Source organism: Alligator mississippiensis, chromosome 1 (assembly GCF_030867095.1).
Source record: "Alligator mississippiensis isolate rAllMis1 chromosome 1, rAllMis1, whole genome shotgun sequence".
In the NCBI taxonomy this organism is placed as follows: domain Eukaryota; kingdom Metazoa; phylum Chordata; order Crocodylia; family Alligatoridae; genus Alligator; species Alligator mississippiensis.
The window spans coordinates 218,734,045-218,752,226 of NC_081824.1; the positions used below are offsets into that span (position 1 = coordinate 218,734,045).

The 18,182-nt window shown below is 43.6% G+C and overlaps 1 protein-coding gene across 7 annotated transcripts in view; it reads left to right on the plus strand.

Annotated features, from left to right (window-relative positions):
* KIF16B (kinesin family member 16B) overlaps window positions 1-18,182 on the plus strand; it is a 263,016-nt gene that overhangs the window by 215,529 nt on the left and 29,305 nt on the right. Inside the window, exon 26 of one of the 7 annotated variants that reach the window (XM_019500769.2) lies at window positions 4,443-10,930. The exons of the other annotated variants lie outside the window; for them this stretch is intronic. Within the exon in view, the coding sequence (XP_019356314.1) occupies window positions 4,443-4,565 (123 nt within the window). The 3' untranslated portion in view covers window positions 4,566-10,930. Of the gene's footprint in view, window positions 1-4,442; window positions 10,931-18,182 lie in introns of those variants that run through there. 7 annotated transcript variants of the gene reach the window in all.

Here is an 18,182-nt window from a genome sequence, read left to right on the forward strand (position 1 = left end):
TAAAACTACAACTCTGGTTTGGAAGAGAAACTATGTTGGTGATATTAGTCAGTGATCTAGTGATGGACTGAGTAGAGCAGTGCTTCGCAAAGTGGTGGTCCGTGGACCGGTGCTGGTCCGTGAGCCACCGGTTGCCGGCCCACAGTGAGTTGCCAGGAAAGAAAGAAATATATTCGCCAGTCTGCAGCGAGTTGCCAGGAAAGAAAGAAATATATTTTCAGAAGCATAACATTGATATGTCATAGCACCACAGTTTGTACGTTCCAACACTCCAGGTGACGTCACGTCATGCAAGGTGAGGAAAGAGAAAGAAACAGCCGGTCGCGCATTTGTGTAGCGCTGTTACATGCAGTTGCTGCCACCAGCTGAACCAGCCATTAGTCCCTGCCCCACTGGAAAAAAAATTGCCGGTCCGCCACATCAGATAGTTTGAGAAGCACTGGAATAGTCTCCTTGTCAGTTCTTTTATCAAACTGCTTGAATTGAGAGATGTTTATTCTGCAGTTCCTGTAGACATACTCTATTTAGCTTTAAACCAGCTATTAGGTATTGGTAGCAGCAGTGTAGCCTTGGTAGTCAGAGCTTAGTGCAGGCTAACTGCTTGACTGTGTACTTACTGACTCAGATGGATTGTGCAGCCTATGCAAATTTAGTGGTGAGGTGTTATTGACCATTGGCAGGTATAGATAGGATTTGTGATGTTCCTCTTCTTTTTTGGGGGGGCTTTCTTGAATTTGGTTTGGAACAATGACTCTTCTGTCTTCTAGGCATTGTTATGCATGGTACCACATGTTTCCACTCTCTTCGGTGTAGATATGAGGCTCTTGGGAGGTCCAGTGAGAAGATAAGATGTAAGCTGTAGTGTTGTGAATATATTGACATCCTCCAACTCTCTTTTTTCACTATGCCAGCTACAACTTGACTCAAGAAATAAATGAAATTGGGACTTGGATAATTAGTTGGCTGAGCCTCAGTCCAGCAAAAAGAAACAACTCTGGCAATATTGCTGAAGGTAGCAAACAAAGCAAAAAAATATCTTCAGCTCTGATCAAGGGTGTGGGTCTGCCTACCTTGTTATATTTTTGGCTTTTTCTAGACACTCAAGATGTGTGCTTTTGGGCATGATTTCGAGTTTACTGTAATCACCTGTGCCTTTATCATCTTAAGATGAAATAGCTCTATTGTGTTTGGCATGGAAGTATTTCCTACAGTTCCCCAGAAGGTGAAGCTATTGCAAAAATTTCTTAACCCTTTATTGGACAGTACTTTATGCCAAAGAACACCATGTTTGTTTTCTGAAGCCTGTAGTGTTTTTTCATACATTTCCCTATTGAAGTGAAGATATTGGTATAATGCAGGACTCTCTAGTTTCTAAGCCCCCAGGGCTGCACTAGTAGGGACCACATTCCATACAGGCTGCACCAGGTGAGGCACAGGCCACTGGGCTGTGCACAACACAGATTCTCCCCTATGCCTCTACTGTACCTCATATCCATGCAGGCTCCCCCACTGCTGCACTGTGCATGTGCATGGAAGCATCCCTACTTCTTCTCCAGGTGTCCCTTGGGTTTTGCAATTCCCCCACCCCCACCCATGTGCAGTCTAGACTCACCTTCAGCTGCCTGCACAGTGCACCACACTGCTACGCCTTGGGGCGGAGATAGGAAGAGGCAGTAGGAAGGAGAGGGGAGACTGTTGCAGCCAAAGTGATATGGGGGAGGCGTGGCCATGTGGGAGCCTGGAGGCTACAGGCTGCATGCTACCAGTTGGATACCCCTGATGAAATGTATAAAGGGCAACATCTGGTTCCTTGAGAGGCATTTTCTCTCACCATTTGGAATAACGGGTGACCTCATGACAGTCTTCAAGAAAGGAGACCAGTCCAGCTGTGGGAACTGCAGAGGGATTGCTTTGCTGTCTACCACAGGAAAGATCATTGCAAGAACCCTCCTGAATCAATCTTCAAGCTTCTATACGCGGATGATCGTGTAGTGTGTGCTCACTAGGAAGCAGACCTTAATGCAGTCGTTGACACCTTTACCACTTTGTATGCATCTTTACGTAAAAGAAAATGGGACTGATGCTTAACATTCAGAAGACCAAGGTACTCTATCAACAAGCTCTTAATAAGCAGCCCCCAGCTCCAGTAATTCAGATTCATGGTGAGATTCTGGAGGGCATTGACTAATTCCTGTACCTCGGAAGCCACCTCTTGCAGAGGGCTGGCATCGATGAAGAAATCCAATGCTGCCTCAAATATAGAAGTGTAGCCTTCGGACACCTGAGGAAATGGATGTTTGAAGATCACGACATCAGATCCAAAACGAAGCTCATGGTTTATCATGCAGTTGGAATCCCCACCTTACTGTATAGAGCTGAGATGTCGATGGCTTACAGAAGACCTCTCAAGGTGCTGGAAAAGTACCACCAATGCTGCCTGCAGGAGATGCTTCAAATTTAGTGAAAAGGCATACACACCAACATTAGCATCCTCTTGCAAGCAAACACCATGAACACTGAAGTGATGATTATCCAACATCAACTTCGCTGGGCTGGCCTCGTCATCTGGATGTCCGACTCCAGATTCCCGAAGGAAGTTTTATACTCCCAGCTCAGTCAAGACATACAGTCAGAAGGAGGGCAGAAAAAGCGCTTCAAGGATGTCCTCAAGGCCATCTTGAAAAAATGCAGTGTCAGCTCATGGGAAACTATCATGCAGGACAGCCCCAAAGGAAGGAAGAGTCTGTTGCAGGGATCTCAGTATGGGAGTGGAAGAAACAACATGCAGTGGACCAAATCAAGAACCCAGAGCCACTCACTTCACATGGAAACGTGCCCAAGCTGCAACAGTGTCTGTCAATCCTGGATAGGCCTTGTCAGCCATATTCGGACCCATAGAAAACACAGTCATGTAAGGCTATCATCCTTGATTTTGAGGGATTGCCTATGATGATGATTTTCTCTCATGGTTTAGAATAACTGAGTTACATACTCTTATTTCAAAAAAAGAAATTTATTTGAAGTATACTTTCTGTGAAGGGTACTTCCTTCTGGAGTCTGTTTTCACCCTCAATGTGTCAAAATACAAGTTTGTTAACCTTCAGGATCAGATGCAAAGTTCCTGGTTTTGTTTTGGGTCCTCGAGAAGTAGATTGATAGAGGTTGTTCATCTGGCATTGAAAGTATCATGGGCAACTGTTGTTAAGGTTTGTGCAAGTAGTGTCTATATTTGGGGGGGAGGGTTTACCTTTATTGTAAACTATAATTGTAAGTTTTTAACTTTAGGCATAATGACTTTTGAAAAGTGTAAATGTGAGCATTTCTTTCAACTCAGTTTGTATGTCTGAGCTTTCTATATTGATAGTATCTTATTAGAAAGTGGCATTATTTAACACACACTGGTCTATAACTCCAGTGCATAATAACTGTAAACTTAAAATACTAGGTTTTGTGGAGGTCAGTAACTCTAAGTGTTAGCAGACAGCTAATACCAAAATCTGTTGCTAAACACTCATATGCAAATACGAGATGAGTTCTATGGCATTGTTGGTTAGATGTACTGCTTAACTATAGAGGTATCTCTCTGTATATTATATTTTACTCTGATTTTTATCACTTTATGTATGTTGTAATACCAAATTGGGGAAGTGTTCTTAGTGAAACAAAATAGCTTTTTGCACATAAGCATTTTTTAACCAAAATAAGATTAAGACACATTTCCAAAAAAGCTTCCTCTCAGCTCCTTAAAGAAGGATGATATTACATCTTCAACCAAAATAGTTGTTTTATCATTTGTAATCTCTCTTCAGTGCAACATATAACAGCATAGTTCAGTTTAGTTTAAAATGCTAGATTATTTTTGGACCCCATTAATGGTATATATTTCATGAACATGATTGAATGGTTTTCGAAATAAGGTTTCATGCAGACACTTAGACACGTGGTTATATACATGGTATACAGGTAAGCAGCCTCAGTGAAGTCTTTCCAGGATTGAGTCTAATAATGCAGCAGGCAATCTATAAAGTACTTGAGACTTTTTTTATAACGAGACTTTTTAATATATGAGAAAATGCAGATTAGGTAGCCTTTATGAATGATCACCATGAAAGGGACGTTCCTTTCACAGTATGGGAAATAACAGCTATGGGCCTTCCTTCACAGGTTAATCTAGGGCTAGCAATCTTCTAATTAAAGAAGTAAAACCTTTCAAATGGGGAGTAACACATTGCTCTGTTAAAACACTAGCACACTTTATGAATCCACTGAAATGCACCTAAGCCATTACACAGAAGCTTGGACAATATCTTGCTTATTTTTTTAACTGAGCTACAACAGCCTAGTTATACTTTAGAGCATGCAGAAACTGTACACTGAAAGTATTCTTTCTTTACTATGGTAATAGATACTTTCATCAGAAATTCCTGCTTTTTTCCTTTCAGAAAGCTCTCCATGCACACTCAGAAATGAAGGAAGGACTCAAGATGCACTTAACCGGCTTTAGAACATGCCTGGAAAACGTTCAGTTAGTTTATAACATGCACATTGCTTTTTTTTTTTCCTGACTGAGGTGATACTGTCTTTTTGCAGAATGCCTTGCCTTGTCTGTTACACAGAGCTCTTGAAATGCCTTACTTAGCAAGGGGTGTACCACCAGCAAAAAACTTAGCAACCTAACACTAGAAAGACACACCAAAAGATAATAGTTGTAACTAAAATCTTTAATTTTGAATAACCCATATAACCCATATACTTGTGCAAAATTTTTCTAGCTGGTTTTGGACAATAATTTTTTGATATGTTATCCAGTTTGTAATAGAATAACAAATATCTTTATGATTATAACTCTCAGGTCCCTATTCCATTAAAATAATATTTAAAAATCTTGTAAATATTGATTTATTCATGATGAGAAACTTTCTTTCTAGGACCTTTCAGATTTGGGTTGTAGAAAATAGCATTGTGCTTCTTTTTTTAAATAAAACCAAGTTAACTTATAAGCTGAGGGGAAAAAAAAGCTGAGAGCACAATTTATAGTTTCTAAATTGGTAAATCTTTCATTTTGTATCAGCAGTAAGGTCTTACTTGCAGAGTTCTCAGAACATTGTCTGGCCCGTGGTAAAGTAAGTACAAAAGCAATAAAGGGAGCTCTTTTACCATGTGTTGCTACAGTGCAGAACATACAAAAGGCACAACTTTGCCTGCCAGAAATTTTTACCTTGCCATACAGCCCAAAGCAAAACTGAAAGTTATGAATCATTGCAAGACAAAATCAACAAAAGTACATTTTCCAAGGCTTAATATGAAAATAAAGTTAAAGAAATAGTTTAGTGCTAGTGAAAAATATTGAGCTTTAGATATGGAATTCAAAAAAATCATAGACGAAGAACCAAAAACTAAAAAATGAGCAGACCTATCCAGTTTGCAATAGGGTATATAGATTCATAGATACTAGGGTTGGAAGGGACCTCATCGGATCATCGAGTCCAACCCCCTGCCCGGGGCAGGAAAGAGTGTTGGGGTCAGATGACCCCAGCCAGATGCCTATCCAGCCTTCTCTTAAAGACCCCCAAGGTAGGGGAGAGCACCACCTCCCTTGGGAGCCCATTCCAAATTCTGGCCACCTGTACCGTGAAGAAGTTCTTCCTGATGTCCAGCCCAAATCTGCTCTCTGTCAGTTTGTGACCATTGTGCCTTGTTACCCCAGGAAGTGCCATGGTGAACAGAGCATCTCCAATTCCTTGCTGCCCCCATCTAATGAATTTATAGGAGGCCATGAGATCACCTCAGCCTTCTCTTTTGGAGGCTAAAGAGATCCAAGTCCCCTAGTCTCTCCTCATAGGGCTTGGCCTGCAAACCCTTAACTATATGAGTGACCCTTCTCTGGGCCCCCTCTAGGTTATCCTCATCCTTCTTGAAGTACGGTTCCCAAAACTGGATGGAGTACTCCAACTGCGATCTGACCAATGCCGCATAGAGGGGAATCATCACCTCCTTGGATCTATTCATCAATGCATCTGCTAATGTGTGATAAAGTGCAGTTAGCTTTGCTGATGATTTCATCACACTAATGATTCATGTTCATCTTGGAGTCGACTATGATTCTGAGATCCCTTTCCGCTTCTGTGCTGCTGAGAGGGTCATTCCCCAGCTGGTAAGTGTGCTGGATATTTTTACGCCCTAGGTGCATTACTCCGCATTTGTCCTTGTTGAACTGCATCCTATTGTGTTCAGCCCACTCCTCCAACCTGTACAGGTCCACCTGCAGTTGTTCCCTACCCTCTGATGTGTTCACTTCATCCCATAATTTAGTATCATCCACAAACTTGGACAGAGTACACCTCACTCCCACATCCAAGTCACTGCTGAAGACATTGAAGAGTACAGGTCCAAGAACAGAGCCCTGCAGGACCCCACTGCTCACATCCTTCCAGGTTGATACCAACCTGTCCACCACCACTCTCTGGGTGCAACCCCCAAGCCAATTTGCCACCCACTGGACTGTGTAAACATCTAAGTCACAGCCCCTTAATTTATTTATGAGAATAGGATGAGAAACCATATCAAAGACCTTCCTAAAATCCAAGTAAACGATATCCACTTCTACTCTTGCGCCTAGACGTCTTGTGACCTGGTCATAAAAAGAAACCAGATCAGACATGATCTACCTGCTACAAACCTGTGCTGGTTGCCCTGCTGCATTATTTTTCCCACTGGACTCTCACAAATATGATCCTTGATAATTTTTTCAAAGGCTTTTCCAGGGATAGAGGTGAGACTAACTGACCTATAATTACTCAGATCCTCCTTCCTCCCTTTCTTGAAAATAGGGACCACATTGGCCCTTTTCCAGTCCTCTGGGACCTGACCCAAGTGCCACGAGTGCTCAAACAGCCATGTCAGTGGTTCTGCTGGTACTGGCCAATTCCTTTAGCACGCTCGGGATGCAGCTCATCCCAGCCTGCTGACTTAAACATATCCAGTCCATCCAAGTGACTCTACACCAAGTCAGCATCAACAGTTGGTGGGCTGGTATCCCTCTGATACCCATCTAAGAACCTATTCGGAGACTTGTCTTGACCCCTGTTCAGGAGCACTGAGGCAAATATCTAATTGAAAAGCTCAGCTTTGTCATCACTGTCTGTCACTAATTGCTCCTGCTTGCTCAGTAGGGGTTCTATGCTGCCCTGCACCTTTCTTTCACTCCCTACATACCTAAAAAAGGACTTTTTGTTGTCTTTAATTTCTGTTGCCAGCCTCAGCTCTGTGGTTGTTTTAGCCCTTCTAACTGCCTCCCTGCAAGTGTGGGCCAAGCAGGTATACTCCTCCTTGGTAGTTTCCCCTTGCTTCCACTGCCTATATGCCTCTTTTTTGCTTTTAGGCTTTCCTGGATTTCTCTGTTTAGCTAAGAAGGTTGTTTGGCCCCTTTACCCCCTTTCCCTTGCAATGGGATAGTCTCCCTCTGCGCCCGAAGGATCGCTTCCTTTAGGAATGACCACCCTTCGTGGACTCCCATCTCGCTAATATTCCTATCATGCAGTTCACCACTGGCTAAACTCCTGAGCACCCTGAAGTTAGCCTTCCTAAAGTCAAGCACTTCCACCCTACTAGTTATCTTACCCACCCTATGCCGTATGGTGAATTCTAATCATGGATGGTCATTGTCCCCAAGGTGACCACAAATCTGCAGCTCCCCCTATGAGGTCATTCATTCCCTGTAGCCAACACCAAGTCCAGTTAGGCATTCTTCCTTACTGGAATATATTAAATCATAGCCAGAAATTCTTCTGCAGTGAGCAGGTATCTGGAAAACTTTGAAAAATAAATACCGTTTTTTGGTGAAAATGATCAGAATGCCATTTGAAATGCTTTTGGATCTGTTTTACATATGATGATGATTAGATCTGATGCTATTCATCACTCTTCTCCAGACTTGCTATATGCCTTGGTCTGCACCCATTGAAGTGAATTGAAATGTCTATCCCGTCTCGGAGGAAAGGCAGCAAAAGGGCACAGCAGTCCCCTTGGCACTGCAGGGAACTTGTGGACCTCCTGTGTCTAAAAAGAAAGACCTATAAAGGATGGAAGGCTGGATCCACCCCAAAGGAGGAGTACTCTGCACTGGTCTGGACCTGTAGGGAGTGAACCAGGAAAGCCAAGGCTGCGACTGAACTCCAACCGGGTATACGTATCAAAGACAATAAAAAATCCTTTTTTAGATATGTGGGGAGCCGGAGGAAAAGCAAGGGTAACATTGTACCCCTGCTAAACCATATGGGACAACTGACAACAGATGCCCAGGAAAAAGCCAACCTACTTAATGGGTATTTTGCGTTGGTTTTTCCCCAGCCCCAAGGGACAGCCAGGGTGAGGAAGAATTGTTAGCCTTCATCAATGTAGACCATGTGAAGGAACACCTTGAGAGGCTGGACACCTTCAAATCAGCTGGCCCAGACAGTTTACACCCCAGGGTACTTAAGGAGCTGGCAGGCATCATAGCTCAGCCACTGATACGGACCTTCAAGAACTTGTGGCGCTCAGATGAAGTGCCAGAAGATTGGAAAAAGGCCAGTGTGGTGCCTATCTTCAAGAAAGGGAGGAAAGTTGATCTGGGGAACTACAGGCCTATCTGCCTGACCTCTGTCTTGGGGAAGATTTTGGAAACAATTATAAAAGAGACCATTCTTGACAAACTGGCTGATGGCAACGTCCTGAGGGATAGCCAGCATGGTTTTGTTGCAGGTAGGTCTTGCCTGACCAATCTCAACTCCTATGACCAAGTGACGTATCACCTAAACGAGGGAGAAGAGATTGGTGTCATATATCTTGATTTTAAAAAAGCCTTTGACCTTGTGTCCCATGATCATCTCATAGAAAGATTGGCCAACTGTGGCCTCAGCTACATCGCAGTCCAATGGCTGGGGAATTGCATCTGAGGTCGGACCCAGAGAGTGATAATAGAGAGAAGTAAATCATCATGGTGCACCGTGACCAGTGGTGTCCCCCAAGTCTCCGTCCTTGGGCCTATACTCTTCAACATCTTTAGTAATGATGTGAACTTTGGTATCAGAAGCGGACTGCCCAAGTTTGCCGATGACACCAAACTTTGGGGTAAAACGTCCAGACCTGAGGATAGGGTGGTGATCCAGGCCAACTTTGACAGGCTCAGAAAATGGGCGGACGAAAACCTGATGGCATTCAAGGCCGAAAAACGCAAGGCACTCCACCTTGAGGGGGAAAACACCCCTCAGCACGCTTATAGGCTCAGCAGTGCTACGCTTCCTAGCACCACGACCGAAAAGGACTTGGGGGTCATGATTGACATGAGCCCCCAATGCGATATTGCAGCTGGTAAAGCAAGCAAAACTCTGGCTTGCATCCATTGATGCTTCTCTAGCAAATCCCAGGATGTCATCCTCCCACTGTACTCAGCCTTGGTGAGGCCATAGCTGGAGTACTGCATCCAGTTCTGGGCTCCACATTTCAAAAAGGATGTGGAGAAGCTTGAGAGAGTCCAGAGGAGAGCCACGCACATGATCAGAGGGCAGGAAAACAGGCCTTATGATGAGAGGCTGGAAAGGATGGGACTCTTCAGCCTGGAAAAGCGCAGGCTCAGGGGGGACCTGGTGACTGCCTGTAAGTGTATAAGGGGTGTACCTCAGGATCTGATGGAACGCCTGTTCACCAGAGCACCCCAAGGGATAACAAAGTCAAATGGTCACAAACTCCTCCAAGACTGTTTCAGGCTGGACATAAGGAAAACCTTCTTTACTGTCCGAGCCCCCAAGGCCTGGAACAGACTGCCACCATAGGTGGTGCAAGCACCTACTCTGAACTCCTTTAAGAGACATTTGGATGTATACCTTGCTGGGATCCTTTGACCCCAGCTGACTTCCTGCCCCTGGGGCAGGGGGCTGGACTCTGATCTTCTGAGGTCCCTTCCAGCCCTAATGTCTATGAAATCTATGAAAGAGCTTTCGTATTCACTTCACTGGGCACTGAATAAGGACCTCAGCTTCTCTGCATTTGAGTTTCACATCTCTAAATAGGGAGGAAACTGAGCAATAAAAAATGAATCTGGTGTCGCTTTATAGATCAGTTTCATCTGAGCTGGAAACTATTATGCTCTAATTATTATGTTTGTTGCCTGGCAGTGTCAACAGGAGGGAGTTTATTTGGGTGCCTCAGCTATATATTTTCAAGACAAAATGTTTTGATTTCTTTTATGTTTAATTTTAACATTGTATATCCAAGGTTTGTAATGCTTGATTCCAATAGTCCTATAATATTTTGACTCTTTAGTTGCATATTTGTCTCAGCTTTAACTCCAATTTTAATGTAGATTTATTTTTTTAATCTGGGAATTAATTTACATGTCTTTAAGACTTAAGTCAGAGTATTGATGAACACAAACCCGTTTCAGTATTACAGATGTATTGTTTGTACGTGTAGATTAACATAATCTCAATTCTAATTGTGTTGTGCAATTGAAGTAGAAGGTTTCTAGGTACCCGTATCTCATTGTGATGTGGAAACTTGTATGTCTTGAGGATGAAGTAGCTTGGGAAGGATTTTTTAAAGAGATTTCAGCTTTGTATTTCCTTCATTTGTCTCTGGATTAGTAAAACAGTTTGTCATTCTCATGTCACCTCAGCTGTATAATATTTGTTTTAAAAGAAAATATGTGTTTGTAACGAGTTAATTGTCATGAAGCTTGTTTAATTATGGACTAATGGCCCAATCTTGCAAACACCAAACATTCAAATAAGGCCTTCTGAATCATGAGATTTGAATTAAAAAGTCATTTTAAATAAAGGTTTTACATAAGGGCACATCTAGAATGCATGTATGCCATACATCCATGTTTTTCTCTGCAGTGAGGCAGCCTAGAAACCTGCTTTCATACATATTAAAAATAGTTTCTTGATTATTTTCTTGGCTCTCCATGATTTGGAGTCTTCAGAAAAACATGAAATTTTGCAAGGTTCAAAACTGAGAGTCAACAATACTCATCCCTATACCTTTATGTACTTTCTCTATTGGAAAAATGTTGTTGAAAGTATATCTATTTATAAGTTGGATGTCCAGTAAAGAAGATATTGCTCTTCTTTCAGTTTGACTTTTGAATAAACAAGTAAGTATTGATGGTTTTGGGAGAAAAGGCAGTGTATTATGAGGTCTTAACAGGTGTTTGACTGCTTAAATACAGTGGTTAATTTTCTTGTCTGTTTAAAGATTAAGCATAAACTAGGCAGACAGGGTTCTTTGGATAAATGTAATATCATGAGTGACTGGTGCCTCCTAAATCTGGAGGGGCACCCGCAGAAGGTACCAATGGCAGCTGCCCTATCAGGGGGGGCACCAACACTGCCACCGGCATCAGTGTCGGCCGTCAGGGGGGGCACCAGCCCCGTCAGGGGAGACAAGTACCCCCCAATGTACCTGCTACCAGTCGCGTATGTGTAATATATTTTCTTAGACCAACTAAATAGTTGGAAAAATTGGTCTTTGCAAGCTTTTGGATACAAACACCCTTCTTCAGGCAGAGGGAGAGTCTGGACTGAACTTCTCCCTCTCATAGTTTCATAGCTGTTAGGGTTGGAAGGGACCTGAGCAGATCATCAAGTCCTACCCCCTGCCATGGGCAGGAAAGAATGGTGGGGTCAAATGATCCCGGGTAGGTGATTATTTTGGTCTCCTTTTGACGACCCCCAGGGAGGAGTGAGCACCACTTCCCTTGGAAGTTGGCTCCAGATCCTAGGCACCCTGACTATGAAGTAGTGCTTCCTGATATCTAGCCTGAACCTACTCTGTCAACTTGTAGCCGTTATTCCTCTCCCGTTCCCCGCTGGTCCCCCTTGGTAACTTTATAGACAGCCACCAGATCCCTTCTCAGCCTTCTCTTGTGGAGGCTGAACGGGCTCAGGTCCCATAGCCTCTCTTCGTAGGACTTGCCCTTCTGCCCCCTGACCATGTGAGTGGCCCTCCTTTGGACCCTCTTGATGCTGTCCACATCCCTCCTGAAGTGCGGGATTTAATTTAATTTAAACTGAATTTAAAGTGTTTTTGTTTCTTATTTACATATTTGGAGCATGTTTCCTTTCTTATTATTTTAAACAATGCAGATAGCTAATTTCTCTTCCTAATCAATCTAGTTTATTGTGAGAGTTGCTGCTTTATTCCTATAACAAATCAAACATAGAGGAATACCGCTTATTTGTTTGCAGGTAGATTTCTCAGTGACAGCTGTTCGTTAAGGCCCTGAGATCTGCCATTAATTTTGAGTAGTCAGAAAGGTATCCATCTAGTCAACAGTAAGACTTATTGCAGCCCTTTGATGGGTTTTCATTATTAGCATTTCTCAAAGGCAAGGGTGACTGCAATTTACAGCAGTAGTTGGTCATGCAAGATGAGGATGTTTCATAAATGCTGCCAGATGTCACTTAGATGGGCTTGTATGCAACAGGCAAATCATTTCTCGATGAACTGTTAAAATTGCTACAGAGAATTCTCTGCTCCGAACTTAAATCTGGTACATTAGTCAAATGGCAATGTATTGTGTAAGTGTATGGCTCAAGTGCCCCAATCATGCTATCAGCTTCAATGTGAGCTGTGAATGCACAACTACAGACTGATCCAGGCCTGATAGTGTACGTAGGATGGGAGTATTATGAAATTAGGCCCTATTATTGCTATATCTTGAAAAGAAAATGGTGAGTACAGGTATGTGGGCACCTACAACATGGCTAAACCCCCTAGGTTCTCTCAAGAATATTCCTTCAGCATGGGGGTTGTGCCTTTCACTGCAAAGGAGGCTAAATGTTGGATTTTGCAGCCAAGACATGCAGATTTTGGTAGATCCAGCAGTTTTGCACTTTTTCCTTCCACAACAATTATAAAACCATATCTCTGTATACTAGATGCAAAGAAGGAAGCATTTTTAAAAAGTTATTAGATTGTAAAGTAAAGCACCAGCAAGTTAAGAAATGGCAGATTTACAGCCACCTGTGCAAACTTTAATATGGCTCCCTCATGTGTAAGCATTATACTTCAGACAGTTCCATGATCACACAGTATTTTTCCACAGAAATCCTGCTGCTTTTTGTCCACAGGGCAGACGGATAGCGGAAAGGTAAGGGGGATGCAAATTCAAATTTGCACAAGCAGTAGTAAATTCTGGCAGCTCCTGATTTGAGAATGCTTTATCTTTCAACCTAAATGAATTCTTTTAAAGTAGGACATTGTTTATAATTAGCTATTCAGTATGTTCTCAGCTGGTTTTGTAGTAAGGTAAGGGGTGGTTAGTTTAGTCCTTCCACCTCAGAGAGAGACCTGAGCTGGAACATCATATCTCAGTGACATCTTAATGTACCATTTATATCCACAACTCAGTTCAACTTTTTCTATATCCATGAGGGGGAGAGTTAACCATTCCAAATGTACCCAAATAGTGGTTTATTTGTAAAAAATGCTGTGGCTTTACTGATTCTTTTGGTTTTTTTGTTTTTTATTTTTTGCTGTGAGACAGTTAGTTTGTTAGTTTGTTAGTTAGTTGGGTACGAAGCTGGCTGCAGGGTAGGACCCAGAGAGTCCTAGTGAATGGATCTGTGTCATCCTGGTGAGAAGTGGCCAGTGGTGTCCCTCAGGGGTCAGTGCTTGATCCTGTACTTTTCAACATCTTCATCAATGATTTGGATGAGGGGGTGAAGAGCTCACTGGCCAAGTTATGGGGAAGCGTGGGCACACTTGAAGATAGGCTACAAACACAGGTGGATCTAGACAGGCTAGCAAGTTGGGTGAGTCAAAACCAGATAAAGTTCAACATTCACAGATGTAAATTGCCCAACCCAAGGGCGAACAACCCCCTGCACATCTATAGGTTTGGTGGCACCAAACTGACCAGCAACACAAACAAAAGGGACCTGAGGGTAATAATAGACCACAGTAAGAACATCAGCCGTCAGTGCGACACTGTTGCCAGCAGGGAAAATAATACTTTGGCATGCACCAATCGATGCATCTCCAGCAAAACCAAGGAAGTGATTCTTCCACTCCACTCAGCATTGGTGAGATTGCAGCTGGAGTACTGCAACCAGTTCTGGGCACCGCACTTCAACAAGGATGTGGTAAAACTTGAGAGAGTCCAGAGAAGGGCCACCCATATGATCAGATACTTGCACAGCAAGCCAGAAGAGGAAAGGCTGAGGGACCTGGGACTCTTCAGCCTGAAAAAGAGAAGGCCGAGAGAGGACCTGGTAGCAGCTTACTGCTACACTAGGGGAGTACATCAAGGGCTCGGTGAGCAACTGTTTGCTAGGGCACCTGAGGGGAAAACCAGGAGTAATGGCCATAAACTCCTGGAAGACTGCTTCAGGCTCAACATTAGGAAAAACCTCTTCACAATTAGAGTGTCCAGACTGTGGAATAAGCTCCCTCCAGCAGTGGTGCAATTGCCTACCCTGGAAATCTTTAAGAGAAGACTAGACAGTCACCTTGCTGGGGTCACCTGGCCCCAACCATCTTTCCTGCCTGGTGCAGGGGCTTGGACCCGATCATCTTCCAAGGTCCCTTCCAGCCTTACAATCTATAAATCTATGAATTTTTAAAATCCAGTTAAAATGTGTAATTTTCAGAGAGCCTTGAAAGTTTTGCATGAATTTCTAAGTAGTGTCTTACTTTGAATGAATATTCTGTTTAAGTGCTACTGCACTATGATGTGTAATGAACACAGTGGTAAGGTAATTTTTAATTATGATGTTACCCATAATTTCAGGCAGTACATATGGCTGTTACGGCACCTGGCTAGTCTAAAATTCTTTTTGGCAAAAGAAACAATATCCTTTAACCTAGGGAAACTTACAGTTACACTTGTCTTAATACCTGCAGGTGAGCTGACAGATGTAAAATAGTGCAATAAAGAGGGGTGTCTTGACCTGTTAGACACCATTGAGAAAGCAGATTAAATTTAGGTCAGTGTGCATGTTTAAAAGCAGAAATAAAAATGTGAATAAAATAATATTCTCCCTTTTTGGATAATTAATAAATGATTATACAAGTCATAAGGGAGAGTATTGGTCACAATTCAAAGGGAATGTGACAGTATTCAGAGTAACTACATAGCGTTCAACTTTATCTGGCAGTTTCACACCTGCAGGCAAAAGAAGAGGCTTTTTAATTCTCATATTTCATGTTATCCGTAAAGGCAGGAAGATGTATGGCCTTTTTGAATTTCTTGTTTCTCTTCAGTGAAAAAAGTTTGGAGAGTGTCAGTGAAAAAAGTTTGGAGAGCAGAAACAGGCATCCTTCTTCCAGAAAAAGGCAACTAGTAATGCTTTCTGGCTCCCATTGATACAAGCAAAAACATCTAGCCATATGTGTCTCATAACCAGCCCTTCCAGGCAGTATCTTCTGAGATATCATCAATTCCTTATGTATTTATGAAGATTTTGTATGTCATAGTGACAAGATACAAGTGTGTGTTCTTGTCCCCCAGCCAGTTAATTGATTGACTAAGCAATCAAGGGAGGTTCTTTGAAGGAGTTACAGTGTCTATCCATGCAGTACTATGACACTACTAGTTTTGATTCTGAACTGCCAGAAGTCACAACTCTTTCCCTAGAGCAATGGTTCTCTACCTTTTTTATATTCAAGGCACCCCTCAGAAAATGCCAGCTCTTAGTTCTCACTTCATTTTGGACTACAGAAAAATAATTGAGCATTTTTTCTGTTCAAAGAACTCAAAAAGACATGTTCTTAACACTGTGAATTCCTATTTGAAAATTCTGGGTTTCTCTTATGATAAACTTAGCACCCTGGTTGAAAATCAGTCCCCAAGAGTCCTTACCAGCCCTGCACGATGCTGATCTTCTCAATAATTGTTTTTAATCAAAGGAAGAGTTCTCAGAATGTTTCAATTTTACAGAAAGATTTTGCTGTAGACAAATTATTTCAAAAAGGGCCAAGCTGAAAATAATGGTATTTGTTAGGCCTGTGTGAATCGGCTAGTATTCGCTTCAGATTCAGCCGATTTGGGGGAAAGTGATTTGACCCGGTGACTGTCCCGAATCAATTTGGCTCAATCTGATTTGGAAATTCAGCTGCTGCTGAACCAGCTGAATCCCCAAATCACACAGGCCCCATCCCCTACCTGCTCTCAATGGCTGCCTGCCCAGCCCCAGCTCCCAGTTCTTTGGGGGGGAAAAAAGCCCCCAGTCACTGGCTCCTGCATGGTGGGGGGCGATCCCTGCTGTTTCCCACTGCCCCATGCCATGTGGGGGGCTCTGCCATAAGCCCCCTTGACCCCCACCAGCTCTCCCAGCCCCACCACGGCTGCCCTGCCCATCCTAGCTCCAGCTTTTTTAAAAAACAAAAAAGCCCTGACTCACCAGCTCCTGCCCAGTGGGGGACAATCCCTGCTGCCCTACGCTGTGTGGGGGGCTCTGCCATGAGCCCCCCCAAAGCTGCTGCAGGAGTCTGGGTTTGTGTTTTGTTTTTTTAAAGGGCCGGGAGCTGGGGTGGGTGGGGCAGCCATGGGGGAGATGGAAGAGTGGTTGGGGGGGCTCATGGCAGAGCCCACCACCTGGCGTGGGGCAGTGGGGATTGCCCCCCACCAGGCAGGAGATGGTGAGTGGGGGCTTTTTTTCCCTGAAGAACCAGGGCTGGGTAGCCATGGGGGAGAGGGGCTGGGAGAGCGGGCAGGGGTCAGGGGGGGTCGTTTAGGGGGGCTGGGGGAGCAGGCAGGGGATGGGGCCTGCCAGGGATCCCCCCCATGGTCTTCTCCCCCCTCCTCCAGCTTCCCCGCCCCCTACTAACCAGGATGGAGTCCGGGCTTTCTGCTGCAGCCAGCGGGAAGTGCCCAGATTGCCAAAGCTCTCTAAATCTATTCGGAGAGCTTGGATTGATTCGGACCTTTTGGTCCTGATTTGATTCGGAGATTCAGCCAACGAATTGAGCCAAATATCCTCCAAATCGAATCACCACCCGAAGCTTCGCACAGCCCTAGTATTTGTGCCTGCAGCAGTGTTTAGTATCCAGGCTATATGTACACATAAAGGCAACCCTAGTGAATGCTGCCCTGGATACTTACAATTAAAAATGATGCAGTGTCACTTGGTAATTGAATAGTACTCAGGGTTGTGTTGATGGATAATCCATAATTAGGAAAGGGCATGTGGATGCTTCTGCTAAAAACTCATAACTTCATCTTGTTTATTTTACAGTGCCAAGCAAGCTTTCTTTTTGCTGAATTCTCTGTAGTCCGCAGTATGGAGATAGACTGCAGGCTTCTGCGTCCTGGAGAAGAGAGAATTATCTGTAGCAGTCTCCAAAGAGAACTGTAGTGGGTCTCCATCTGTTCTTTTTCCCCTCAATTTTTCCACCTTTTGCTCTCAGTTCGAGGCACTGGGCTAGTGTGTGGCCATGCTGAATTTTTTTCACCAAAATACTTTTTGATAGTGGAAGTTCGTGGAGTAATTACATTTTTTTGCTGATATTAAAAGGAGAAAATGTGCTCTGCAAAATTAAACCAGCTTCTATTTTAGGTTTCTCAGTAGCTGTCCTCTTTCTTCCCTGTTGCAAGCAGGTGAGTATTTCCTGCAGCAGCAGAAGGAAAGATGGGTTTCCCCCTGCCCCTATTTTCTTGCTGCTACACAGCCAGTAGTTTGTTATTGCTACCCATATATTTTCATCCATTTCATCCAAAGAAATTCACTTTTGGAGAAAGTGGGCAGCTCTGTTGGAGCTTGTGTTCTAGCAATCTGGATAAATAACAAGCTCTGAGTTGAAGGGAGAGCAGACAAATCCTTCAACCATACACACGTCTCCTCACGCACTGGTAGCTGTTGAGGTTGCTCCAACCTTTTCTTGCTCTTTCCTCTATTGGATCGCTTTCCACTGTTGTGGTTTTGAGTACACTGCAAAGGGATAGGCAGTAGTGGAGAGAAGATTCCTAGATGTGAACACCAGAGCCACTTCCCACCACCAGTCAGAGGGTGTAACAGTAAAATGTACGTATGAAAAGGAGTATAATGTGACAGGAGGATGGGTATGCAAGCAGCAGGAGAACAGTAAGTGTTAGACTAGGTCTTTCCAGTTGGCAGCCCAAAAGAGGCCTATTTGCAAAACCTAGACTCTCACCCAGCTGCTGCTTTCTGCCCCCCCGCTCCCATTGCTCTGGTTGCAGC